The sequence below is a fragment of the Hyperoodon ampullatus genome (genome assembly GCF_949752795.1).
Source record: "Hyperoodon ampullatus genome assembly, chromosome: 10".
In the NCBI taxonomy this organism is placed as follows: Eukaryota; Metazoa; Chordata; class Mammalia; order Artiodactyla; family Ziphiidae; genus Hyperoodon; species Hyperoodon ampullatus.
The window spans coordinates 65385839-65413137 of record NC_136923.1 but is presented as its reverse complement, the minus strand read 5'-3'; the positions used below and the strand labels follow the sequence as shown (position 1 = coordinate 65413137).

The window sequence follows — 27299 nt, the reverse complement described above, 5'->3', positions numbered from 1 at the left end:
CCAGGAAAGCATTTCTCAAAAGAGCAGATACCTATCATCTGGTTCATGGAGGAATTAAACCTCAGACTGATCTACTTAATAAATATTGTAGCTGCAAATGGGCTACTGCCTTTGATTTTCGGCTTAATAAGTATTTCTTTTTGCCCTTCAGGTTCAGACTAATATTGATTGTAATTCTCTACAACCACCTAGTGGAAAATCCACCAATTAAAAAAAAAAAAGAAAAAAAGGTCCCATTTTTTATTTCTTAAAATTCCACAGTAAATACCTGATCTTGTTATAAAATATCTTGTTATAAAAAGTTCAAATCAGGGCTTCCCTGGTGGCGCAGTGGTTGAGAGTCCGCCTGCTGATGCAGGGGACATGGGTTCGTGCCCCGGTCTGGGAAGATCCCACATGCCGCGGAGCGGCTGGGCCCGTGAGCCATGGCCGCTGAGCCTGCGCGTCCGGAGCCTGTGCTCCGCAACGGGAGAGGCCGCAAAGGTGAGAGGCCCGCGTACCGCAAAAAAAAAAAAAAAAAAAAGTTCAAATCATATAGAAGAGTGTAAAAAGGGTAAAAGGTCTCCTTTTATCACTCCCCTCTCTCCATTTCACTCTGCTTCCCAAAGGTAACTGTGCATTGTGGCCTGTGTCCTGCTAGGACATTCCCTGTGCTTTTACATATTCAGGTATACAGCAGGAAAAATTCTAAGACATCAACTAAGGATTGTTTTGTCTTTCTACTATAGAGACAGATAAGGCATTTTTACCCTTCAGGCCTTGGGTGGCCACAGCAAAACAATGATGATCAAAAGGTTAAGCTCTTGAGCTTCAAATTTACCTTTGAAAACTATGGTAGAAGCAAGATGAATGAAAGGCCTAGATTAGTAAATATCTGGTCAATGCTTATGCCATAAGTGGTAGATTTGGGAAGGACTCCTGATGAAGTTAGGGCCAGTTTTCTTGCCTGGAGTTGATACAGAATCCAGGCTTTGCACCCTGTAATCCTTCTAAACTGTGTCACAGATGTTTTTGTTTTACTTTAGTTTACATAATTTAAATTAAAAAAAACCGGATCTACTAAATTAGGAGGCAAAAAAGGAAACAGGATATTTGATTGTGCTATGCTTGACCTATGACCTATTTGGTTTTCTATTGCCAAAGCCCACAAACCCCACAACTGAAATTTCTGATCTTATTTTGTGGTTTTTAATAAGCTTTTTGGAGGTGTAATTTACATAAAACCAATGGAAACATTTAAAGCAGGGTTCCCCAACCTCTGGGCCACGGACCTGTAGCAGTCCGTGGCCTGTTAGGAACCGGGCCACGCAGCAGGAGGTGAGTGGCAGGCAAGCGAGCGAAGCTTCATCTTTATTTACAGCTGCTCCCTGTAACTCGAATTACCACCTGAGCTCCGCCTCCTGTCAGATCAGCGGCAGCATTAGATTCTCATAGGAGCGTGAAACCTACTGTGAACTGCACATGCAAGGGATCTAGCTTGCACGCTCCTTATGAGAATCTAATGCCTGATGATTTGAGGTGGAGCTGAGGCGGTGATGCTAGCGCTGGGGAGCGGCTGCAAATACAGACTATCATTAGCAGAGAGGTTTGACTACACAGAGACCATAATAAATCAATTGCTTTCAGACTCATATCAAAACCCTACCAGTGAGTGGCAAGTGAAAAGAAGCTCAGGGCTCCCATTGATTCTGCATTACGGTGAGTTGTATAAATATTTCATTATACATAATAATAATAGAAATAAACTGTGCAATAAATGTAAGGCACTTGAATCATCCCAAAACCATCCCCCCCACTCCCGTCTGTGGAAAAATTGTCTTCCATGAATCTGGTACCTAGTGCCAAAAAGGTTGGGGACCGCTGATTTAAAGTATTCAGTTTGATGAGTTTTGACAAATGTATACACTGTGTAACCACCACCCCAATTGATACATAGAACATTTTTCTTGTCTCAGAAAGTTCCTTCTTGCCCTTTTGCAGTAACTCCCCACTCTAGACACCTACTAATTTGATTTCTATCACTTTAAATTGATTTTGGGGAAAAAAAAGAAAAGGATTTGTTCCCCGTCCTCAGATTTTTTTTTTTTTTTTTTTTTTGTCACTGCCATGGGGCATGCAGGATCTTAGTTCCCTGATGGGATCAAACCCGTACCCCCTGCAGTGGAAGCACAGTGTCTTAACCACTGGACCATCAGGGAAGCCCCTCATTTTGCTGTCTTAATTTCTGGGAAGAAAACCTAAATGTAAACATATGTATTTAATCTAATTAACACAGGACATGCTTTTATTTTGTAAACTATTAGCTCTTGTGATCTTTAGACAGTGCTGCAAATCATTGACTTAGCTACTCCACTTACTTTCTCAGTAAAAGTTAAAAATTTCACCTCTGAAAAACTTCTAAGGTCAATAGTGGTTATTATGTTCAACTTCGTAGTCTCACCTAAATGATTTTATAAGTTTGGACTAATTTAAATTGAGTTAAGTAAGAAATGACTTTTGATTACCTGCAACATTCTTTAAAAAATTTTTTTTTGTTTTAATTTATTTATTTATTTTTGGCTGCGTGCATTGGGTCTTTGTTGCTGCACGCAGGCTTTCTCTAATTGCAGAGAGCTTGGGCTCTAGAGCGCAGGCTCAGTAGTTGTGGAGCACAGGCTTAGTTGCTCTGCGGAATGTGGGATCTTCCCGGACCAGGGTTCAAACCCGTGTCTCCTGCATTGGCAGGCGGACTCTTAACCACTGAGCCACCAGGGGAGCCCCACCTACAACATTCTTAAAAGAAATAATAATTCATAGAGACAAAGAAAAAAAATACTGAATCACCAAAAAAATACTGAATCAGCTTTTATGTATATACTCTTGTCCATATTTACTTTTTGCAAAACTGAAATTAAGATGGTAAACTCAAGTCCATTGACAGATGAATGGATAAAGAAGATGTGGTATATATATATATATATATATATATATTTTTTTTTTTACACAATGGAATATTACTTAGCCATAAAAAAGAATGAAATAATGCCATTTGCAGCAATATGGATGAACCTAGAGATTATCATACTAAGTGAAGTAAGTCAGACAGAGAAGGACAAATATCATATGATATCACTTATATGTGGAACCTAAAAAAAATGATACAAATGAACTTATTTACAAAACAGACTCACAGATATAGAAAACAAGCTTCTATGGTTACCAAAGGGGAAAGGTTGGGGGGAAGGATAAATTAGAAATTTGGGAGTAACTTATACATACAGTACTATATTTAAAATAGATAACCAACAAGGACCTACTGTGTAGCACAAGGAACTATACTCAATATTTTGTAATAACCTATATGGGAAAAGAAGCTGAAAAGGAATATATATATTTACATATATATGTAAAACTGAATCACTTTGCTGTATACCTGAAACTAACACAACATTGTAAATCAACTATACTTCAATAAGAAAAGATGGTAAACTCAATGTGGTATACACATTAGTGTATTGTATTAATAAGATTAATTATATTTTAAAGCTGAAGTTGAAAGCTTTAAATAATATTGTCATCTAACTATACACATATTTGAAACACACACATAATGATGAATTAAAATTAATAAGCAAAAAAAGAGAGGACTTGTTCAAATTTGGTCTTGGCATATTCATTGTACTCTTAAAAAGAGATAGAAAAAGTTTTTATTTCCTTGAGTGTAATCAGCTCAGCAAGCAGCTATTTTCTCTCAGAACACTCTCACTCAGTATCCTGATAAATTTGAGTGCTTTTGCTGATATTTTCATGGCCTTAAATATTTTGAAAACAAATAACAAAAACCCTTTGAATTGTGAGAGACCTACAGCTTCTATAATTATTATGTTACCTTCTTTATTTATTTTAAAATGTTTTATTATCACTCTGGTTATTGGGATAGCAAAAACTTTAACAATTGACCACTCTTAGGTACCTGTCCACTTATATTAATTAAGTGACCAGTTTCCTCTGACAATTCTTTTTTGTTGTTGTTGCCTTCCTGAAGCCTAAACTCTTAATTGAAAATATTAAAACTGTCAAGCTATCTTTTACTGTACTCTAAAAAAACCCTTTTTCCCACTAGGTAGCCACTACCCGTTTGACCACTAGGTGGCCCCAAAGCCTTAATCTGTCACTATGAAATGCAGGAGGCCAGAAGTTAATTAGGTGCATTTTGCATGCTTTATATACTTTAAATTAATTCTATACTCTCAAAAGAGCTACCCTGTGTATCAACCCCACAATGCTGAAAAAGCTGACAAAACACAGGAGCTCAACCTTTCCTTTATTAATCTTGTCCAGGTAAAAGTATTGCGAATGTGTGTCATAATGACTGTAGATGTTTCAGGAAGGGTAAAAGCATACTCTTGTTCTTATTCCAAGTCTGGATGGGTGATTTTAATACATTTATTTTAAAGAAGGTTTTGTTTCTGGGTTTAAAATACCCTTGTCAATCAGTAGGATTCCTAGTCCGCACTTTACAGGCTGAATTAGAAGAACATGGAAAGTTGCCACAGCCCCTCACTGTCTAGAATGTGTACTTACCTTCAGAGTAATGACTCATAAGTCTTTGTGAAATTGTGAGATTTCTAGATTCTACTCCTCTATTCTGATATTGTTGGCTACTGTGATAAATTAAACTGCACCATCTGGCCAAACAGATGTTTTCTGTTTTTCTCTCATACTTGAAGAAACCCTCTGCTAGAAGCTATGACCAAAAATTGGGTCTTCTGAGAGAAACAGCAGAAAAGGACAATCTCAGGGGCTCAGTGGAAATGATGACCAGGATTTCTTGATTCTTTCTATTGCAGAGAATAGAATTATGAGAACAAATTTACCATTTTAAGCTGATATGGTCACCTATTGACACCTGTCAAACTGTATCAGGGAACTTAAAAATTGGAACTTATAAGACTATTTTAGTACCAAAGCAGAGAAGTCATTACCATAGTCTGCTAGCCCTAGATCAGTGGGACAGGAAATAAAACTGAATGAAACTGTTAACCAATATTTAATTATGGTGATTTATTTCAGAACATTGTTTTAAATGTTCTATTTTCTGATGAGCATGTAAGCAGACCATTTTATTTTCTTCTTATCTATCTGTAATCCTCAGGTTTAACCTATGCTTATGGAAAATAAAACCCAGTGTTCTTTGAATGATGTCTTGTTCCATTGGAACCACAGAATTCAGGAAAAAATATCCTATAGTAAATCTTAATATAGACTGCAAAGTATAACTACTCAGGAAAAATGAAAGATAACGATGATCCTATTCCTAATTGGAATTCTGACAAATGCTTTTACAATTTTTAAGCTTAGAAAAATCTCAGCTATCCTTTGTTAAAGGACAGTGAGTCAAATTTTGCTTTTTATAGCTACCATAGCTCTATAGACAATCAAATATTTTTGTAGACAGCATCACTGGTGGAATATATGATAATTCTTTAGGAAATTTGGTATATAGTTCTTCTCTGCAAATAGTGTTCAAAGTGCTTTTGTGGGTTGCTTTATGTTTTTATGGCAATGTAGTGATATGCAGTGGTTCACATCTCCAAATTTGGAACCCTGAGCATGCCAGAAATGTCACATAAAAAGGAAAATCTCATTTCATTAATCTCATTAATTTCTCTAATAAGAGAAAGGACTGCAGCTTGTTTGTGGAAACAAGGCCTACAAAATCCTCTGAGCACACTGGTTCCTAGTTTATCGTCCCCACCCGACAGGTGGAAAAGGATGTTAATTTCTGATGAGCCAGAATCACTGATGAACTTTGAGCATCTCAGAGAAAATGGGATTTCATCCCCAGTGAAAGGCCCTACAAATGAAGCTCTGAGATGGTGAGTCGGGGAGGGTTCTTGGGATAAGTAAGCTCTTGCCTGGCAATAAAATTATTCCTGGTTATCATAGGAGTAATTAAAACTATGACCTTATGGGCTAAAGCCTTCCAGATAGATGTGAACTGTCAATATCACTAAGACCTTTGTTTTGTTAACTACATGACAAGGAAGTCTTCACATCTTAATCCTAAAACAGGCCAAATAAAAGAGCCTGTCAAATTAAGGATATTGGTAGAATATTTCTGGAAAATCTTATTTGGTCAATTCATTACTTTAGGGGTAGGAATCGTGTAGGGAAAGTGTTCCAAAATTTGGAACTAAGGCAAAAATCTGCTTTTTTTTTTTTTTTTTTTTTGCGGTACGCGGGCCTCTCACTGTTGTGGCCTCTCCCGTTGTGGAGCACAGGCTCTGGATGCGCAGGCTCAGCGGCCATGGCTCACGGGCCCAGCTGCTCCGCGGCATGTGGGATCTTCCCGGACCGGGACACAAACCCGTGTCCCCTGCATTGGCAGGCAGACTCTCAACCACTGCACCATCAGGGAAGCCCAAAATTCTGCTTTCTTGATTAATATATGTGAACATTTTCTTATAATCCTGCCTGATTATAATCCTGTTTCAGGGATTGTAACTTGACTAAAAAGAACCCGGCTGGCCCTGTACTATGAGACGTTAATCTGTAGAAAGCTGATAAGGTGTGATGCCTTTGCTTTTTCTCTGGTAAAGGAGATAACACCAAGGTTATGATTTTATTGCTTTGTAGTACATTAACCATTTTGAATCTCTAACAGTGATTTCCCCTATGTGCAACTTTGTTTTGCAAATACTCTTTGAATCTAGTCTCTTGTACTCTTCCTGGTTCCCTCGTTAATGTTTGGTAACACTTTAAAAAATCTAACAAATACATTTCTCCAACATATGGTAGGCTCATCATAAACAGATAACCGTCCCCCCCAACCAAGCCAGAACAGGTCTCATAAACCACTTTACTGCTGCTTCCAGGTGCTGCTGCTTCCAGGTGTTGCTCTTTGCTCTGTCATTAGGAATTAGACTTTATTGCAACCACCACTGAAGACACTTAGAAGCCGCTTTGGTGGCAGGAACTTAGCCTTTTTTTACCACTGCTTCCCCCAAAGCCAGTTGCTTTTCCTGTCACCTTTGCCGCGAACTGAATGCAGGGCAGATGCCCATTTCCTCCTGTCGCTCAGTTGTGAACTGAAGTCTCGGGTGCATGAATTTGATTTTTTTAAAGGTGGAACTTAGGTCCTATATTGGTGCCCTGGCTTCCAAGAGGACTGGGAGAAGTGGGTTTTCTGAATTGTACTATGAGGAGGCAGGACCCATAAAGTCGGGGAAATTTTTACGGTATTCTAAAGGTGTTCAAATCTGATGGGACAGGTAACAAATGTCCTTACATGAAATGTCAGGGGTTGTATGGATTGGCTGCCGTGATAAGTGCTTTGGTTTACGGGCTACATCAGTGGTTCTTCAAGTTCAGTTAACCCCCAGAATAACAAGAAACCATAAAATGATTGTTTTTGTTTTAAGCCACAAAGTTTAGGGGCAGTTTGCTCCACAGCAATAGATAACCGAAATCTATATTATTTTTTTTCTTTCTCTAATTTTATTGAAGTATAGCTGATTTGCAATGTTGTGTTAATTTCTGCTGTACAGCAAAGTGACTCAGTTATACACATATTTTTTTCATATTCTTTTCCATTATGGTTTATCTCAGGATATTGAATATAGTTCCCTGTGCTATACAGTAGGACCTGGTTGTTTCAAAACATATATTGTGTAGTTTTGTGTGCATCTGGCTTCTTTATTCAATATTATTTCTATGAGATTTATCCATCTTGTTGCATTATCAGTAGTTCACTAATATGCATTGCTTATGCAGTATTCTATTGTATTAATAAGCTACACTTTATTTATCCATTTACTATTGAGGATCTATGTCGTTAAGCCATTTGAGAAAATTTGTGGACATGTGACATTTTACCCTAAAATAGTTTGGAATGTGTATTTTAAGAATACGGATGTTTCTCCTACAAAACCAGAATAACATCATCACCTCTAAGATACTTACCATGATATAATATTATCAAATACACAGTCCGTATTTAAACTTCCCCTGTTGTCCCAATAATGCCTAATTGTAAATGGTTGTTATTTTAAGCTGCTAAATTTTGGTGTCATTTGTTACACAGCAATAGGTAGCTAATGCAGTATGAGACAACAATAGAAAATTAATTTCCTTCCTTCTTATTTCTTTAGGTTTGCTCAATTGTTCTTTTTCCAACATTTTAGGAGAATTTTTAAGTCATTTATTTTGAACTTTTTTTGTTCTAAGAAATGTATTTGAAGCTATAAAATTCTAAGTATTCCTTTGTGTCCCACAGAATCTGATAGGTAACATTTTTACCACCTGGTTCTAAATGAGTACATTTCTTTTATGAGTACCTATTAAATCTGTTATTTATCAATATTTTTTTAGTTTGCAAACCATCAGAATTTTAGGTATCCTTTTGTTATCAAGTTCTAATTTAATACAATATGGATGCTGAATGTAGTTTCAAAGATACTGATACTTTGGAATTCATTGGCGTTTTCTTTATGGCATGATGCATATTCTATTTCAGTTAATGTTCTATGTGATTTGAAAAACTATATATATATATTATATATATATATTTTGTTGTTGTTGTTGTTGTTGTTTTTTGATGATTTGCTTTTTAAATGAATCTTTCAAATCTTGTACCTGATTTCATTTCCTTTTTTGCTTTCATTACCCTGTAGCTCAGAGCCAGTTGTTTTTCACCCATGGATAGCTGGCTGATCAACATGTGGCCTGTTAAACTGGCTTTCTGGGGAAAAAACCAAAAAAGTCCTGATGCGTAGCATTGCTGGTTTCTGTAGTATAAATGCTTCCACCACGGTAAATGTCAAGCTACCAATAGTTAACAGTTGCCTCTCAAAATTCCTGAATGTTTTACAATGCAACACATAACTTTTCTTTTTTTTTTTTGCGGTACACAGGCCTCTCACTGTTGTGGCCTCTCCCGTTGCGGAGCACAGGCTCCGGGCGCATAGGCTCAGCGGCCATGGCTCACGAGCCTAGCCACTCCGCTGCATGTGGGATCCCCCCGGAACGGGGCACGAACCCGTGTTCCCTGCATCGGCAGGCGGACTCTCAACCACTGCGCCACCGGGGAAGCCCTCACTTTGCTTTTTTAAAAAGAGATGTTCATGTTGTATGTTGTTTTTACCTCTTGGCTTCATTTATTTCTTTACTTTGTCTTTGCTTTAATTATTTTCTTCCTCTACTCCCCCTTCTCCCCTTCCCCTCCTCTTCCCCTGCCCCTCCCCCTCCCCCTTCTCCCCCTCCTTCTCCTCCTCCTTCTTCTTTTTAAATTGTAAGCTGCTACAAGCCATTTTTTTGGAATGAGGGGCATAAGGATGCAGTTTTTTGGCCAATAAAGAAAAAGACGGCCATCTAAGTTTAAAAGGTTTACATCTTAATTCAGTCCTCGAAGTCTTTGCTGTTTTGTGCTGGTTGTGTCATATGTGCAGCTCAGGAGTAACCCGGCTGTCATGAGGATTCATACCTAGAATTAGGGAGCCCCGTCCCCAGCTCTCTCATCTGGGAGATTCCCCTACACTCTCCTGCCCACAGGGGCCCCTTTTCTCAGTTCCTCCAGCCAGAATGGCAGTGGAGATTCAGCTCAGAAGTGTAGCTCTGTAGCTGATGCCTGACTTCAGGGCAGAGCCATGAGAGGAAAGAACCCTCCTTTTCCCCCCCCCCCCGAGCGTTCCCTCCCCAAGTTTTGACTCTCTCCACAATCCCCCTGCTTTTGTTTATTTTTCAGGGTGGTTTAGTACTTTAGTCTACTCTCCAGAGTTCGAGCTGGGGAGTTGTGATCAGCAGGAGAGATAGGCTCTTAAACTATTCTGTTAAATTTCAAAATAAATTAAATCTCGTGGCTAGAAAGAACTCAAGGCTCTAGTAATTTAATTTATTTTTAATTTATTTTTCAGTTTAAACGGTTGATCTAATTTTTATTTGCAACGTACAATTTATTTATTTAACATCTTTATTGGAGTATAATTGCTTTACAATGTTGTGTTAGTTTCTGCTGTATAAGAAAGTGAATCAGCTATATGCATAGATATATCCCTATATCCCCTCCCTCTTGAGTCTCCCTCCCACCCTCCCTATCTAGAGGGCTGGATGGTCACAAAGCACCGAGCTGAGGCTGCTTCCCACTAGCTATCTATTTTACATTTGGTAGTGTGTATATGTCAATGCTACTCTCTCTTTGTCCCAGCTTACCCTTCCCCCTCCCCTAGGCTCTAGTAATTTTATTTATTTATTTTTTTTTTTGCGGTACGCGGGCCTCTCACTGTTGTGGCCTCTCCCGCTGCGGAGCACAGGCTCTGGACGCGCAGGCTCAGCGGCCATGGCTCACGGGCCCAGCCGCTCCGCGGCATGCGGGATCTTCCCGGACCGGGGCACGAACCCGTGTCCCCTGCATCGGCAGGCAGACTCTCAACCACTGCGCCACCAGGGAAGCCCTCTAGTAATTTTAGATTATTTTTCTCCAAACCAAATACACACTACCAAGGACATAGGAATGTCTTAGGGTACTTTGAATTTGTATGTTGAGCCTGAGATCCAGAGAGAAAAGCAGACAGAAGCTTCCTGGGTAGCCTACTAGGATTTCTGTTAAATACACCTCTTAACTGCTCACTTATGAGCAAAACGGCATTGAATGTCAAAACTATAAACCATCTTAGAAGTCACTCAACACCTTCATTTGATAGAAGAGAAAATGAGGGCTCAAAGAAGGGGAGTAATTTGTTCTCGCACTCAGAAAGTGCCTGGCAACGATAGGACCAGAACTCAGCCTGTTTCATACAGTTACTCAAACATCTAGTGATGACTTCGTAAGTGTCAAATCATGGGCTAGGCTAATTATTGCAGATTTCAAGGAGGAGATGCTATATGAAGCTTGCGGGAATAGAAGGTTTCATGTTGTGGTAGAGGAAAGGCATATGGTAAACTAAATCCCACATCTCAGCTTTTGAACTTGCCATGACTTACTCTTCCTAAATTCCCATCTATCCGTACACAGAAGTAGTTGTCCTACCTACATAAGATTTTTTTGTTTGGGTTCTAAGAAATGAAGTTTATAAGCATGTAGCTAATGCTTGGTTCAATAAATGTAGCTTTTTTGGTTCTTGTTATTATTCTTTGAAATTCACAAGTACCCCCCCCCACCAAATATTTAAGTACTTATCAGTTTTTGGTCTCTAATGTGAATGAATGCATTATGAAAGGAATTCTCTTCCGTGTGAGTTTGCTGGTGCTCTTAGCTAATTCTCCTGTGTGTAGCTGTCTTAGCTACCTATGACCTGTCATGTGTAGAGCCCTTCCTGGTTCTAGTATATACCCCGCCTCCCTGCCCATCTCTCTCTCCTGTGGGAAAGATGTTTTAGACCTGGGGACAAAAGAATAAAAAAGATATGCTAACATCTGGGTGGGAAGAAGCCCCCTTCCCAAGCTTCATCTCCCTGAGTGACCATGACCATACCAGGTTCCGGTCCCAGAAACTTTATTATAAAATAAAGAAGGGAAGTCTGAGAAAGATTCACTCGTCATAGAATTTCGGCAGCTCATTGCCCAAGATGACTCGATGGTCCACACCAGCGGCTGTGATCGTGACCAGGTAGATGACGCCCCCACTGGAGCCATCCCGGTTCATGGCCAGAGCAATAGCTGCAGAGGGTTTCAAGTTGCAGACAGGAAGAGAGAATGGCTTAGCTTCAAATATTGTTTCCCTTCCCTCCTGTCCATATGCCTATGACCACTTTCAGACTTCAGAACCCATCTCCTAGAGATGCATATTTAGTGGTGGTCAACCAACTTAAAAAAAAAAAAGTCTTCACATGATGTCCATGGTCTCAATACTCCCACCATGACTGATTTCAAGTTATAAATAGATGAATAAGCAGCTCTCCAACCTTGAATATTTAACAGTCAACTCTTATGAGTGGGCCCAAGCTAGCTCACCACTGGTTCTTGTGGTCACCCTAGATCTTAATTTGGTGTACTCATAACAATCCTGGTTTATGCCTTTTATCCTGAAAGCCCATCTAGTTTAGCCTTTGTCCTGCTGTCTCTCACTCTCAAAAGTGTCCCAGTTTGGACGTTTTCTGTTTTTTTTTTTTTTTTGGCCGTGCCGCATGGCTTGCGGGATCTTAGTTCCCCCACCAGGGATCCAACCCGGGCCCCGGGAAATGAAAGCGAGGAGTTCCAACCACTGGACCACCAGGGAATTCCCATTGGACATTTAATTAAATGGTCACCCATGTATTCTTATTCCTCATACTCTACCTCCTTCCCACATTTAACAACCCTTGCCCCAGGTACCCTTCCACTTGCTTAGTTACCATTCGTGGTGAAGCGCCTGCACTCCTCCGGGGACATGCCTGGTTTATACGCCGCGTCCACATAACCGTAGATATAGGTGCTGCCAGAGCCACCAATGGCAAAGGGCTGTCGAATCAGCATCCCTCCCATGGTCCCATATACCTGGGGGAGGCATCCTCAGGTCAGACTCTAGAAGCCTCCCTCCTCTGCTCACCACTGAGACAAGCAGGTGGTGTCCACACTCTGCAGTGAAGCCCCAGCATCTCATGCCCTTCTCCTTTGAGACTATCCTACATTTTCGAGGCAGTGTCTTCGGAACTCTTAGCGAGAATGCCATATGACCTCCATCTCCCTCTCTGCGGGAGAGGGGAACCCCAAGGGAGGGAGGACACTGGGAGAGACTCACCTGGCCCCCTTCGCGTCCGTCCCAGCCTGCAACCATGAGATGTGCAGACAGGTCCTCCCGATATTTATAGGTGATATTCCTCACCACGTTTGCAGCAGCCAGAACGAGTGGGAGTTCCTCCAGTTCCATTCTAAAGGAAGGGTTAGGAATAGGCAGCAATATGATTTTCCTGAAGTTCCACCCTCCTGGGCCATTACCATCATCGCTGCCGGGGGAACACCCGAAACCTATAGCAGCAAGGATTCAAACTCTAGCTCCCCTCCTACAAGTGCAGGGGAACAAGAGTCTCACATCACCCACTGGGAAGAAGTTTCAATTGCTAATTGTTCTCCCTCCTTTACTCTGTCCCACCCCCAGCCCCCAATGACATAATTCTCCTGACTGCCAGAGCCGTGCCCATGAGGGTAAAAGCAGGTAAACTTTACTTCTGCCCTAATGACCTTGGTTTCCCCTACGGTCACCACCTGATATTATGGTGGCCCACGTCCTAATCTTCTTCCCCACTATTTATATTAGGAGGGTGATTTGCAGTTTTTGAACTACTTTCACTCATATTTTTTGATTCTGGAAATAGCCACCTGGTGAGGTAGGGTAGGTACTATTAGTTATCTCTACTCTACAGGTGCAGAAACCAGCTTCGAGAGATTCAAGTGCCCGTTCAACACTAATGAAAACTGGAGGCAAAGCAAGAATTTTTCATTTTCCACAGCAGTGCTCCTGGAACAGGACTCTGTATAGGGGTTCACTGGTTGGGGGAACTCTAGGTGGTGTGGACTGGGGACTCCAAAACTTCATACCCATGGAGCTCCAGCTGGTAGGCAGCCATGTCCGCTACGGCCTGAGCATCAGCAGCTGAGCCAGAGAGAGCACAGTAGATGCGCTGGTGCAGGGGGGACAGCTTGTCAAACACTCGGTTCACCACAGCCTCTCTGTCAGGAAGTAGTCAAAAGTCATCAACGTTAGAGATGCCAATTTTTTATGAAATTTTATTGAAGTATAGTTGATTTACAATGTCGTGTTAATTTCTGCTTACAGCCAAGTGATTCAGTTATACATATACATATTCTTTTTCATATTCTTTTTCATTATGGTTTATCACAGGATATTGAATATAGTTCCCTGTGCTATGCAGTAGCACCTTGTTGTTTATCCATCCTATATATACTAGTTTGCATCTGCTAACCCAAACTCTCAATCCAGCCCTTCCCCAACCCCCTCCCCCTTGGCAACCACAAGTCTATTCTCTACGTCTGTGAGTCTGTTTCTGTTTGGTAGATATGTTCATTTGTGTCATACTTTAGATTCCACATATAAGTGATATCTTTTGGTATTTGTCTTTTTCTTTCCGACTATGCTTAATATGATAATCTCTAGGTCCATCCACATTGCTGCAAATGGCATTATTTCATTCTTTTTTAGGGCTGAGTAATAGTCTATTATGTATATATATATATATATATATATATATATATATATATATATACACACACACACACACCACGTTTTCTTTTTTTAAAAAATTTTTTATTGGTGTATAGTTGATTTACAATGTTGTGTTAGTTTCAGGTGTACAGCAAAAATGAATCAGTTACATATATACATATATTCACTCTTTTTTTTTTAGTATAAAGACAACCCTCAGAATGGGAGAACATATTTGCAAATGAAGCAACTGACAAGGGATTAATCTCCAAAATATAATGGCTCATGCAGCTCAATATCAAAAAAGCAAATAACCCAATCAAAAAATGGGCAGAAGATCTAAACAGACATTTCTCCAAATAAGACATACAGATGGCCAAAAAGCACATGAAAAGATGCTCAACATCACTAATTATTAGAGAAATGCAAATCAAAACTACAATGAGGTATCACCTCACACTGGTCAGAATGGCCATCAACAAAAAATCTACAAACAATAAATGCTGGAGAGGGTGTGGAGAAAAGGGAACCTTCCTACATTGTTGGTGGGAATGTAAATTGGTACAGCCACTATGGAGAACAGTATGTAGGTTCCTTAGAAAACTAAAGATAGAACTACCATATGACCCAGCAATCCCACTCCTGGGCATATACCTGGAGAAAAACATAATTCAAAAAGATAGATGCACCCCAATGTTCATGGTGTACCACGTCTTCCTTACCCATTCCTCTGTCGATGGACATTTAGGTTGCTTCCATGTCTTGGCTACTGTAAATAGTGCTGCTATGAACATAGGGGTGCATGTATCTTTTCGAATTATAGTTTTGTCTGGATATATGCCCAGGAGTGGGACTGCTGGATCATATAGAGAGTTGCCAAAATTTTTGATGTTCATCTTTCGGTGTTTCTCAAATTTATTTCACAAGAGAATGGCTTCAGAGTACATGAAATGTAATGCTTGGATTAAAGCAGGAAGCAAAGAATCGTCTCAAACGAAACACTGCAAGTAATGATCAAAATTAGATTTATTTTCAGGCTTAGATTTTCATAATAAAACAAAAAATACTAAATTAAGCTAAGAATAATCTTTGCCTTATTAATTTTTCTTTGTTATTAACCATATTGAGGAAGTTATGTGTTCTATGGAACATAAAGTAAGTAATATTGATCTAATCCTGTATACTTATCTTGTATGTGAGGAAACTGGCCAGAAGGGAGAAAGACAAACTTAGTTCAACATGTGATGGATCAGAAACCAGAATATCTGCTTGGCAGGACCATCTTTTCTATCTCTAAACATAGATGGAAGGTGGGCCCCTGAAATCTCTATCTCCTAAACCCTTTTCAGACCGATTCCGTGACTCCCTGGGATGGGCCACATTAGCATCCAGGCCCCAGATTCTTCTCCATGAATTCAGAGACCCAAATACCCACCCAATATCTTATCATAGTGGCCTTTCTGAAAGGTTCACTCGGTTTCTCCAATGCTTCAGTTTGCCAGTCTCTTTATGAATGGTTAAGAAAAATGTGCACTGGGGGACATTAGCTTCCTTCCAAAAGTACACACCGGCACTGCTACTCACCCTGCAGACACCCGGGAATCAGATCCCACCACGACGCCCCCATCAAACTCTACCGCCATGATGGTTGTCTGCAGAGACACAGAGGATGGAACATCAGAGCAGCAAGAGCCTTGATCCCTTCATGTTACAGACGAGGAAACATTCTCAGAATGGGGAGGCGACTGGCTCTAGGTTATACAGTAATTTAGGCCAGAGCTGACTCCCAGAATGGGATTCTTTTCTTCATCTTTCCATTTTCTCTCTTGTCTCTCCCAGCAGCAAGGGAATGTCAGAGCCTGGCAGTGGTATCACACAGAGAGAATGGTATCCCTAGAATCCTTCCACTGTAAAGAGAGAGAGGTGGGATGAGGCTCCTAGGGGCATAAGTGCTCCCTTTGAGTGAAGGGCTCAGGGCGGGCACTTCCAAGTCCCGGTGATGCAGCTCCACAAATCAGTTACCTCCGCATGCGCTTGTTGTGTGTACAGATGTGCTACAGACCTCTCCATGCAGCGAGTGACCGTGACCTTGGGAAAGAAGCTCAAGCCCTTTTTTTGGGCCCACAATCATCCACCCCACCCCCCCTTAATGAGAAGTGAGCTCTTTCAGTTTACTGAACAACAGAAAACATCTCAGGGGTCAGTGGTTAGCATGGCCACGTGTCAAGGAAGGAGGAAAGCAGCAAGAAACACATGGGACAGTTTAAAATAGAGGTCTCATTTAAGGATTTCTTATCAAGAGGTAAATAGCCAGGGGAAGAGATCTGTACCAAAAGAGGATTTGATTGGGGAGTTTGAGCTGACTTTTTCAGGTCAAGAAAAGAAATTAAACAAAAGAATTAAGGAAGAGTGAAGGAGGATAAAGCTACATTTTTTTTACTCCTGTTGAACTGGAAAAAGCCTTAAAGATCCTACAAGTGAAGAAACTGAGTCATAGAGAATGCAAATGACTTGTCGAAGGTCCACAGGACTAAAACCCATGTCTAGCGCCCATGCTTTGTTTTGACTTCTACTTCTTACTTTTCACTGCTCATCTGGCAGTGAGGAGAGATTTTCTAATTTATAAATGGTTTTACGGCTTCTCACCACTCCATAAATTACTCTGGCCTCCAGGGATGTTGGCTGAGTGTTCATTTTGACATACCGATTCATCATGAATAGCACAGCAGAGAACAGGGGCAACCCCATCCAAGAGGTTATTCCTATATAACAAAGCTGCCCCAAAGCTAAGCTTGGTGGCAGTAGTTTGAAAGCAGAAGCCAGCCTGCCTTGGGCTGCCATCTGCCCCAGGGGTCCAGCCTGGGCAAAAGTCGTCCAGCAGGTTGTGGAGTTGGGTGGGGAAGACATGGGGAAGGGAGCACGATGACACCTGGGCCAAGTAGGAGCCTTCCTGGGCCAGGCTGGGGAAGGGCACCTCCAGCTCACATGGAACACCCATTATCAGTGCTGGGGCTATGAGTTACCCACGGGCTAGTTTATCAAAGGTCTGTGTGATGCGTCCCTTCTCAATCAGTGCCCATACTCCCCTCTCTCAAGTGCTGTCCTACTTAACCCAGGGCACCGTTTCCTTTTCTCTGTGCACCTTCTCCAACCCCCTCCCTTGATTTAACCAGCGGCTCTCTCTAGCCCAGAGTGAAAGCGAAAGCGCTTTAGGGCAGCTTCTCCTTAACGCTTCCAGCTCAGAGCCAAAGGACACCTTCTCCGCCTGCCTCCCGTGCCCAGTTCCTTCGCGGACCCCTAGACGACCCCTTCAGAATACAGACGCCCGTGTTCATTTCGGGATGTGAGCACTGGCTGCTACAAGCTATCTCCCCACTCTTGTTAGTCTCCAAATTCACTCTTTGGCGCTTCCAGCGTTCCCCTATCGCTCCACTTCCTCCACCCCTCCGCTAACCCTCAAGCCCAGACTCATTACCCCGGTGTGGACTTCTCTGGCCCGGAGTAAGTCTCCGGTGGGTGCTCCCGCTCGCAGCATCCCTGCGCCGTGCTCCTCGCCGCCTGGGGCACTGGTTTGCGACCTGGGACAGCGCGCTGCTCGCTGCGTACAGCTCCGCCCCTTCTCCACGCCCGCCAGAGGGCGCCCGGGTCCATGCCGTGAGGCTTCGCATCCGGGCGCTAACTTGCGCGGGGCAGAACTGCCCGGAGACAGATGACGTAGAACCACACCCAGAGGCTGGAGTGAGAAAGTCGCGGCAAGTGGGTCCTGCAAGTGGAGGCGAGGACAGGAGGGTCGGGTGTTGGGAATGGAGAAGGTGGAGCACCAGGGCTGCTCCCCTAAACCTAGGATCTGATGTCGACGCCCTCCCCCCACATAGTCCGGGCAGGCCGCCTTCGGAGTGGGCGGGTTTGGGGAGCCGGAGACGCTTTCGTTTTCCCTTTAGCGTAAACTGCTCACTTCTGGTCAGCGCCGGCGGGCTCGGCGGGTTCCCGGGACTTTCCGAAGCCCCGCTCCGGCTCGCCCTGCTCCCTCCCCGCCTCGGTCCGGGCGCCCGCCCTGCTACGACTCCAACAGCGTCCGGAGACTCCGTCCCGGCGAGGACGGCGAGAGTCCCAGGACCCGAGCCGGCCTCGAACCGCGCGCGCCCATGGCTTGCTCGGAGTCCCCCGCTCCCTGCGGGTGTCTCCGCCTCTCCCGAGCCTCCCTCGCGTGCCTGGGGACAGCGCTGCTGCTCCTCGCCGACTGGATGTTGCTCCGGCTGGCGCTGCCCCGAATAGCGTCCCTGCTGGTACCCCCTGCGCTGCCGCTGCTCCGGGTCTGGGTGGCGGGCCTGAGCCGCTGGGCGGTGCTGTGGCTGGGAGCCCGAGGCGTCCTCTGGGCAGCGCTGGGCTTCCGGAGAGAAAGCGCAGGAGTCCGGGGATGGCTGGCTGCTTTGGAGCCGCTGGCGGCGGCGCTGGGCTTGGCCCTGCCGGGACTTGCCTCGTTCCGAGAGCTGGGCTCGTGGGGAGCCCCCGGGGACGCTCACAGCACCCGGCCAGTGCACTGGGGAAGTCGCCTGGACGCCTTTGCGCTCAGCTACACGGCGGCACTGCCCGCGGCCGCCCTGTGGCATAAGATCAGGAGCCTTTGGGTGCAAGGAGCTCACGGCGCTTCTGGAGTGGCGGTGAGCCGGCTTCTAGGCTTCCTGGGCCCAGAGATACAACGCCTCCCGCTCCTTCTGGCCCTGGTGGTACTCTCCTGTCTTGGTAAGGGGGATGCGGGGGGAGAGGGACGAGGCTAGAGGACTGGGAAGGAATCGAGAGTAATGGCCAGTGAGATAGATTGGTATGAGTTCTCGGAAATGTGGATGAGGGGAAGGGGACCCAGCTCAGGTCTTAAGAAGAGCCCCCACTCCCCACCCCAGTGGAGATGGAAGAGCCCTGTACTGGGTAGGAGTCAGGAGTCCTGGACTCCAGGGCTGCCCCAGACGTTGTTTCACTGGCCACCTTGGACAAGGCCTTTCCTCTGGGGCAGCCCATCCTATGATCCCTAGCCTTCCTCATTCAACCTCTAGAGGTCTGGTGGGGCCACAGGGTTTTGAGTTCCTAGGTGGCCCGTTTAGGTGTAGATTGTGTCTTTCTGCCACTGCCCTCCAGGATTATGGGCAAAGGTGAAAGGAGGGTGGGCCGGGGGCCGTCTGGTTAGAGCTGACCTGCTTAGACTTGATATTTCTCTCCCTCCCTAGGGGAGATGGCTGTTCCATTCTTCACGGGCCGTTTCACGGACTGGATTCTACAAGACAGGACAGGCGCTGCCTTCACTCGAAACATAACTCTCATGTCTGTCCTCACCATAGCCAGGTCTGGGGGCTGAAGTTGGAAGGCTGGGGATGGGGGAACCCTGAAAAAGAGGGAGTTGAAAGGTGGGGCTACCGTCCAGAGTGCATTTCTCGGGGGCCCCCTGACCGTGCCCGGCCCTCCGTCTCTGTCTCCTTCTAGTGCAGTGCTGGAATTCACGGCTGATGGAATCTACAACAGCACCATGGGCCGCGTGCACTGCCACCTGCAGGGAGAGGTGTTTCGGGCTGTCCTGCGCCAGGAAACAGAGTTTTTTCAAAAGAACCAAACAGGTTTCTCATGAAACTCTTTTCACTATCCATCCACTTACTGTTTATATCCCCATACATCTTTTTACTTATAACCTTGATCCTTCTCTCACAGGTAAATGTCGTCATGTCTTATTCTTGACGTGCCTCAAGAGCAAAATACATATACTCCTTACCTGCAGAAAAACCTAGTGTTTCCATCCAAGATTTTCCCACAAATATATCTCTCTGTGTGTATTTAGATCGAAATGACAGGAATTTCAAACCTGGAAATTTTGAGATCACAGAGTCCAACCACCTCGTTTTACAGGGATGGGAACTGAGGCCCAGGCCCTAAATGCCAAAACTTGCATAGACACGTATGGATAGAGATGAACTTGGGAATAGAACCCATCTCTTGATTCCCAATCCAGGACTTGCTACAGTTTTCTGGACTGCTTTCTAGCAGCACCTTCGTTTTTCTCCAGCTCTGTTATACGATCAGTTTAAGTTTTTCCTGCCTATGTGCAGGGGATATACAAGTTCTTTAGAGAACAGAAATCTGTCAGAGAATTAGAAATTCACAAGGGCGTCAATTTCTTTAGAGTTAAAATGAAGGTCTGTGGCCAGGCTTTTCCTCTGGAACCCATTCTCCTTGAGTTGAGATTCCAAGCCTCCCTAAACCACTGACCTTGTTTTCCAGACCTTCTTAGAACCCCTCCCCCTGGCACCCTGGCTCATTGCCAGTCCCTCCCATCACTCTGAGCTTCTCACTCACTCACTCTCTTCTCCTCAACCCTTGGCAGGTGCCATCACATCTCGGGTCACACAGGACACGTCCACCATGAGTGAGTCTCTGAGTTCGGAGCTGAGCCTCTTGCTGTGGTACCTCGTGCGTGGACTGTGTCTCTTGGGGCTCATGCTCTGGGGGTCCCCGTCCCTCACCATGGTCACCTTGCTTGCCCTGCCACTACTTTTCCTTCTGCCTAAGAAGCTGGGAAAATGGCACGAGGTATGTCCAGGGAGTTGCCTCAACCTATACTGACCCTCATCGCCCAGACTTGGTGGGCTCTCCTCACAGATTCCTTTCCTGGCACCTTCGCTGATTTTTCATCTTTTTGAAACTCCTTGTCCATGTTCCTGGATTGCTCAGTGTCAATCTTCACCTTCTCTGTGTCTTCTAATGTCTGCCTACAATCTGTCTTTAAGCATATGATCACCGAGGTTGGGGTTAACATATACATACTACTATATATAAGATAGATAAGTAACAAGGACCTACTGTATAGCACAAGGAACTCTACCTAATACTCTGTAATAGCATATATACGAAAGAACTCTGGGAGAGAATAGATACGTATGTATGTATAACTAAATCACTTTGCGGTATACCTGAAACTAACATAATATTGTAAATCAACTAGACTCCAATATAAAATGAAAACAAAAAAAAAGGAATATGATCACCAGTCTCCAGAATATGATCCTCTATGACCCTTCTGAGTCATTTTCCTCTTCTCTGTATCTCTTTAGTATCCGTGGGGGATATAGCTGTGTCCCTTTCTCTTCTGTCTCTCTGCCCTTTCTCACCTTTAATCTACAATTCGATAACTCAGGTCGCGTCCCTTATGGTTTGCCAACCACGTGTGACATCTCTTGTCCATGTCTCCACAGGTGCTGGCAGCACAGGTGCAGGAATCTCTGGCAAAATCCAGCCAGGTGGCCATTGAAGTGCTGTCAGCTATGCCTACAGTCCGGAGCTTTGCCAACGAAGAGGGTGAGGCCCAGAAGTTCAGGCAAAAGCTGCATGAAATGAAGACACTCAACCAGAAGGAGGCCCTGGCCTATGCGGTCAACCTCTGGACCACCGGTGTGAGCACCTGGGGATGAATGCCTATTCCTTGGTCCCTGAGATGCTTCAATGCCATTCCCTGTCCCATGACCCTGCTCCACACTCTTCCTCCGCTGGGCAATGCTGGGTTCAGTGTCTGTATCTCAGCAACCAGAGGCTCCATGACCCCACTCAGTGTTCCTAACCCCCTCCCTCTTTTTAGGCTTGCTAGATGGCTTCCTTTCCCTAGGGTGCACAAAATCTCCCCGACCCCCTTTGTAGGAAAGTGCCAAGTCTTCTAGTCCCAGGGCCTTCCTTTGCCTCATAGGGGGTGCTCAGGAAGCTATACATTCCTGCACCTGGGCCTGCTTCATGCTGGAACTATGCGGATGTACTCCTGAGAGCCATGGGAATAGCGGAAGCCAAGGATGCAGGGCGTCTTGTGATGTAATTGACAGAGAACTAGATCAGCGATCAGAAGTTCCTGACTTGATGCTGCCATTTACTAGCTCTGGGACCACGGGCTAGTAACTTACTTCCTCTGAGATTTTTTTCTCATTTTAAAAAATGGGAGTAATATAACCTAGTTTATAGGGCTCTTGATATGAATATTCGATGACATTACATTCATAAAAGCCTTTTGTGAAGAGCAAGATGCTCCCCAAACAAGGCGCTACTGGTGATGGTGATGGTGATAATTGACTTCTATCATGGGAAACCGAGTGAGACTCCATGGGATGCTATGGTTCATTCTTTAATACCTATTGAACCCCCTGAGTTACCTGGGGAAATGGGATGCTATCTCTCCTTAATGTTAATGATTCTGGTTCTTTGCACCAGAATTTTAGATTTTCCTCCCACAGTCCCTTTTCTCTGTGGTCTCCACAGATCTCAGGATTGCTGCTGAAGGTGGGAATCCTGTATTTCGGTGGGCAGCTGGTGACAAGTGGGTCTGTAAGCAGTGGGCACCTGGTCACCTTTGTTCTTTACCAGATCCAGTTCACCACAGCTGTTGAGGTGAGGTCCTTCCGTTCTCACTCCCCCGTGCTTTTCCTTCCCCTGTGCCATCACCATCTGAATCACTTTCCTTCCCTCCTTTGCCCTTCTCAAATCACATAACCCTGGTAACAGATTTCGTCCCTCCCATCCCCCGCCTCACTATTCATACCTCCCCTCCAGGTACTGCTGTCCACCTATCCCAGGGTACAGAAGGCTGTGGGCTCTTCAGAGAAAATATTTGAATACCTGGACCGGATCCCTTGCTGCCCAACCAGTGGTGTGTTCACTTCCTTAAAGTTGCAGGGCCTCGTCCAGTTCCAGGGTGTCTCCTTCGCCTACCCAAACCATCTGGATGTCCCAGTGCTGCAGGTACAACCTACCAATCCCTGTATTCTACCAACCTCACCCTCAACTCGACCACCCTAAATTTTCTCCCTGCCTTCAGCCTGCTTGGCACCAGGTTTAGACAGAGCCTCCCTCACCCTTCAGAGGCAAAGATGAGATCACACGTTCCATAAAACTGCCCCCAAACTCAAGGGCCAGGCTGGATTTCTAAGAAGAATGGAAGAGGAGGCTCTCAGGGAGAAGGCTTTCCTATGCTAAGGCGTCATGGAAGCAAAAGCTGTGTCTCCAGTCTTCCTTTTTCTTTCCATCTGTGGTTTGGAATGTGATTGTTTTCTTTTTTCTCATGCTCTCTGAGATTGAGTGTGTGGCACAGTGTTCTTAGTCTTTGCCTTTGTCTTTGTTTCATCTTCCATCTCTACTCCATGGGGAGGTGTCTGTGCACGTGGAAGGGGAGTAGTTGCTGTACGTCACCATTTTCCTCCTGTCTTCTCTGGGGGAAGACATTGACAAGACAACGTAACAAGACAATGACTGACAGGTCTCAAGGTTAGGGGCCTCCGGCTGCCTCTTAGTGTGTGTGATTCTCTGGCTTCCAGGGGCTGACGTTCACCCTTTGTCCTGGTGAGGTGACGGCGCTGGTGGGGCCCAATGGGTCTGGGAAGAGCACGGTGGCTGCCCTGCTGCAGAATCTGTACCAGCCCACCGAGGGGCAGGTGCTCCTGGACGGGGAGCCCCTTCCCAAATATGAGCACTGCTACCTGCACAGACAGGTGAGCAAGAAGATGGCATGGGGAAGGGCAGGGAGCCTCAAGTCAGAAGAGCATTCTTACCGAGCACTCTGAACAGAGTGTTAGGAGACCTTAGGTGGAGGTGAGCGTGTGGTCAGGAGAGAGGCCGTGTAATTTTGTGATATGCTTCCAATAGAAGTCTTCCAATTCTCAGTCTTCAATCTCTAGAGAACCACACTCCTGTGTTCCTTGTTCTATGACTCTGTGTCGTATTTTGTCCCAGGTGGCTGCTGTGGGACAAGAGCCACAGCTATTTGGAAGAAGCTTTAAAGAAAATATCGCCTATGGCCTGGTCCAGAAGCCAACCATGGAGGACATCACAGCTGCTGCAGTGGAGTCCGGAGCCCACGGTTTCATCTCTGTACTCCCTCAAGGCTACGACACAGGTGCTCTCTCCGCTCACGTCACCACCAGACATCTTCACCTTCCTTGTAACCCCAGTAGTCTTGCCTTGATTCCTTAGCTCCCCCCACCCCACTGACATCAATTTGAAGTTGTAAGATCTTGTTCCTATGGCTCTTTTATCCTCATGTCCTCAGAACTCCTTTACCTTCCCAGAACCTTCTCTGTCTTGCTGCATCCATCAGTCCTCGGTGTGCGTGTACGTGTGTGTGCGCGCACACACATGGGTACACGTGTGCTTATTCAACTCTCACCTTGGCCCTTGTCTCTGCAGAAGTAGGTGAGGCTGGGGGCCAGCTGTCAGGGGGTCAGCGACAGACAGTGGCCTTGGCTCGAGCCTTGATCCGGAAACCACGTGTACTCATCCTGGATGATGCTACCAGTGCCCTGGATGCAAACAGCCAGTCCCGGGTAGGAGAGTCATCTTCTTAATGCCTATTTCCCATCCAGTCCTCCTTCCTTCACTCATCCTTTGTTATTATACTAACATCATAATTCTCCAAACTGGTCCTTGCAATTCTCAGTTCCCATTAGCTTCTCCCCAAGATGCCTAAAACCAGTTAAAAGAGATGATCTACAGACCCTGAACCTGTGAAGCCAAACGTAAGCAAAAGATCATCCTCATAATACTAATATGAATTGAAATTTTACTGTGTGCTGCAGCTGCTGGATGTAGTCTCTTGCTCACTTATTCATCATGGATGCTTGTGAGCTGGGTGTTGTTACCCTCATCCAACAGATGATAAAGCGGAGGCTAAGAGAGGTTGAATAACATGCTCACTGTCATTCAACTATTGAATAGCAGAGACTGGACCCCAATTCAAGTCTGCCTGACTTGAATGCTCATGCTCTTTACTAGTAAGTTATATTTCTTTAAAAGAGAATATAAAAATTCGAGAGGAGAGACTATTCAATACCTTTCACTCTTTGCTTATGGGTTTCACCCTAGGGCTCTTTCTTTCATTACTTTTTTTGTTTTTTTAAAAAAATTTTTGTTGGAGTACAGTTGATTTACAATGTTGTGTTCATTTCAGGTGTACAACAAAGTGAATCAGTTATACGTATACATATATCCACTCTTTTTTTTTTTTTTTTTTAGATTTTTTTTTCCCATATAGACCATTACAGGGTCCTGAGTAGAGTTCGCTGTGCTATATAGTAGGTTCTTATTAGTTATCTATTTTATATACAGTAGTGTGTGTATGTGAATCCCAATCTCCCAGTTTAGGACTCTTTCTTTTATTCCACCGTTGCCACCTCATGTAAACAGCCCTTCACAAATCAAAGGTTTGACAGAGAAACACCCAGAAGGAGAATCTTCAATTTCCTTTGGGTTATTGGCAGAGGTGGCAATGATCCTTGCAAGGTCTGTCCCAGCTCTGGAAACACAGATGTCCCCCTGAGCTGGGTGTGGTCCCCTGGTCTGACAGAGTGTATGTTTTTTCTCAGGTGGAGCAGCTCCTGTATAAAAGCCCTGAGCGGTGCTCTCGGTCTGTTCTTCTCATCACCCAGCGCCTCAGCTTGGTGAAGCAGGCTCACCACATCCTCTTTCTGGAAGGAGGCACCATCATTGAGGCGGGAACCCACCAGCAGCTCATGGCGAATAAGGGACGCTATTGCACCATGGTTCAGGCTCCTGGTGGGTCAGGTGCTCCAGAATGAAAGACTCCTCAGACCTGCACACTCCATCTCCCTCCCTTTTTCCCTCCTCTCTATAGTGGAGAGTTTGAGAACAAAGGTCTTACCAGAGTTGCAGAGTGGGCAGCTGCTACTGGGAGGGGTGACATTCTAAAATGTAACCCCTGAGGTGATGCCTGAAATTTTGCCATGAGTGTTAGCTGCTCTCCAAGCTCCTCTTGGTTATACAGATTTCCTGGAAGAAAACAGGCTTTAGAACTCCTTAGTGTAACGTTTTGGAGCCAGGGTTGGTGTGGCTAGCATGAGAAATATTTCGAATACACAGAAACAGAAGGTCAGCTCCTTTTCAACCTGACCCGAGGCATATGCTGGCCCATAAATACCCTGTGGTTTCTTGATATTTATAATAAAATTGGTGTCTTGTACTGTGGTTTCTCGTGTTTTCAGTGGACCAAATGGCCCACCGACCATTGCAGCGCCATTTTCAGGAGCTGGGTCCCTCCCTCCTTCAGCATCCGCAGTGTTTCCCAGCCCTAAGTGTGTCATCTTTTCCCTTAAGTTTTCTATTTCCTATGGTTGCCCCCTTCACTTCTCCATCCCCCTGTGCCCGCCCCCAAGGATGAGCCAAACGGGGATACAGTGTCCTCCAAGGCACCAGCAGCTGCAGTGCCTCAGAGCCCGGAGATGGAGGATGAGCACGTCTAGAGGAAGTTCACCACCTCGTTCGCTCGCCCACCCCAGTCCTTTATAGCAGGGCTCTCCGGGTTCTGCAGTGGCACCTGCCCCGGTAACTCAGCGTAGTGGGCGGGGTGGTTTAGTAGATCTCTTCCATTCAGGGAGGGCCGTGGTCATGTGACGTCAACAGTTGCCGGGCAGATTAGGCCAACTCAGGTTGCAAGGAGAGGCGGGTTTTAGGGACGTTGAACACGACAGTGCTCAGTCAAGCAAGAATTACGCGAGTAGGTGCGGGCAGAAAGGGCAGTTCTTGTGGGTGGCTACAGGTCAGGGAGACCGTTGAACGGGGAGAGGCCCTAGGAGGGGCCAGGTCGAAGGATTCAGAGGCTGCACCCTCTCCTTGGTGCTCCCTTCCCCCACACGCTACGGGTGTATTCTATTGCCGGTCTCCCCAAGACCTGTCTGTCCTCAAGACTCAGTGCCCCCACGTACTCCTATCCGTCCCCTACTTTTATAAAGCGATGCTCCTAGGCACACCCCTCCCCCATTCCCGATTTGAAACTGCTCCCAGGTTCTCGCTGATTTCCAGATTTCTGGTTAAGGCTACACTTTTGATGCTATGACCCCTGCCCACCTCATAACTGTCCCCGGAGGATGCCCCAGCCTGTCGGTGTCTCTTACAGTAACCTCATCGCCCAGGGAGCTTTCGAGCTGCTCGCTCTCTTTCTTCCTTTCTTCTGGCAGTCTATCACCCCCGTTTCCCTAATTTCTATGAAGGCGGATCAGAGAAGCCTGTCCCCAACGTAATACTCCTGGTCCACTGGATACAATACTCCATACGCCCACTGGACACTTCTCGAGAAGGGCAGGGGGATGTGGAAAAAATTCTGGTTCCCTCCCCTTAAGGCTTCGGGCTTTCGCTTTCACTTCCTTCTCCGAGAGCC

General features: G+C 45.0%; 2 protein-coding genes across 2 annotated transcripts; one reads left to right on the top strand and one right to left on the bottom strand.

Annotated features, from left to right (window-relative positions):
- Positions 1 to 11506: 11506 nt before the first annotated feature.
- Positions 11507 to 17686, bottom strand: PSMB9 (proteasome 20S subunit beta 9; the record flags this gene model as incomplete). The annotated part of the gene is made up of 6 exons (XM_079713875.1): positions 17592 to 17686; positions 15701 to 15768; positions 13492 to 13623; positions 12695 to 12824; positions 12309 to 12450; positions 11507 to 11634 (listed from the first exon to the last, which is right to left on the bottom strand). Exons 1-6 carry the CDS (start codon positions 17649 to 17651, stop codon positions 11507 to 11509), a joined length of 660 nt encoding a protein of 219 aa, XP_079570001.1. The 5' UTR covers positions 17652 to 17686.
- Positions 17687 to 18261: 575 nt separating this feature from the next.
- Positions 18262 to 26105, top strand: TAP1 (transporter 1, ATP binding cassette subfamily B member; the record flags this gene model as incomplete). The annotated part of the gene is made up of 11 exons (XM_079712838.1): positions 18262 to 18859; positions 19339 to 19453; positions 19592 to 19722; positions 20484 to 20689; positions 21352 to 21549; positions 22397 to 22525; positions 22688 to 22876; positions 23449 to 23622; positions 23864 to 24026; positions 24317 to 24453; positions 25492 to 26105. 11 exons carry the CDS (start codon positions 18262 to 18264, stop codon positions 25702 to 25704), a joined length of 2253 nt encoding a protein of 750 aa, XP_079568964.1. The 3' UTR covers positions 25705 to 26105.
- Between the last annotated feature and the right edge of the window lie 1194 nt (positions 26106 to 27299).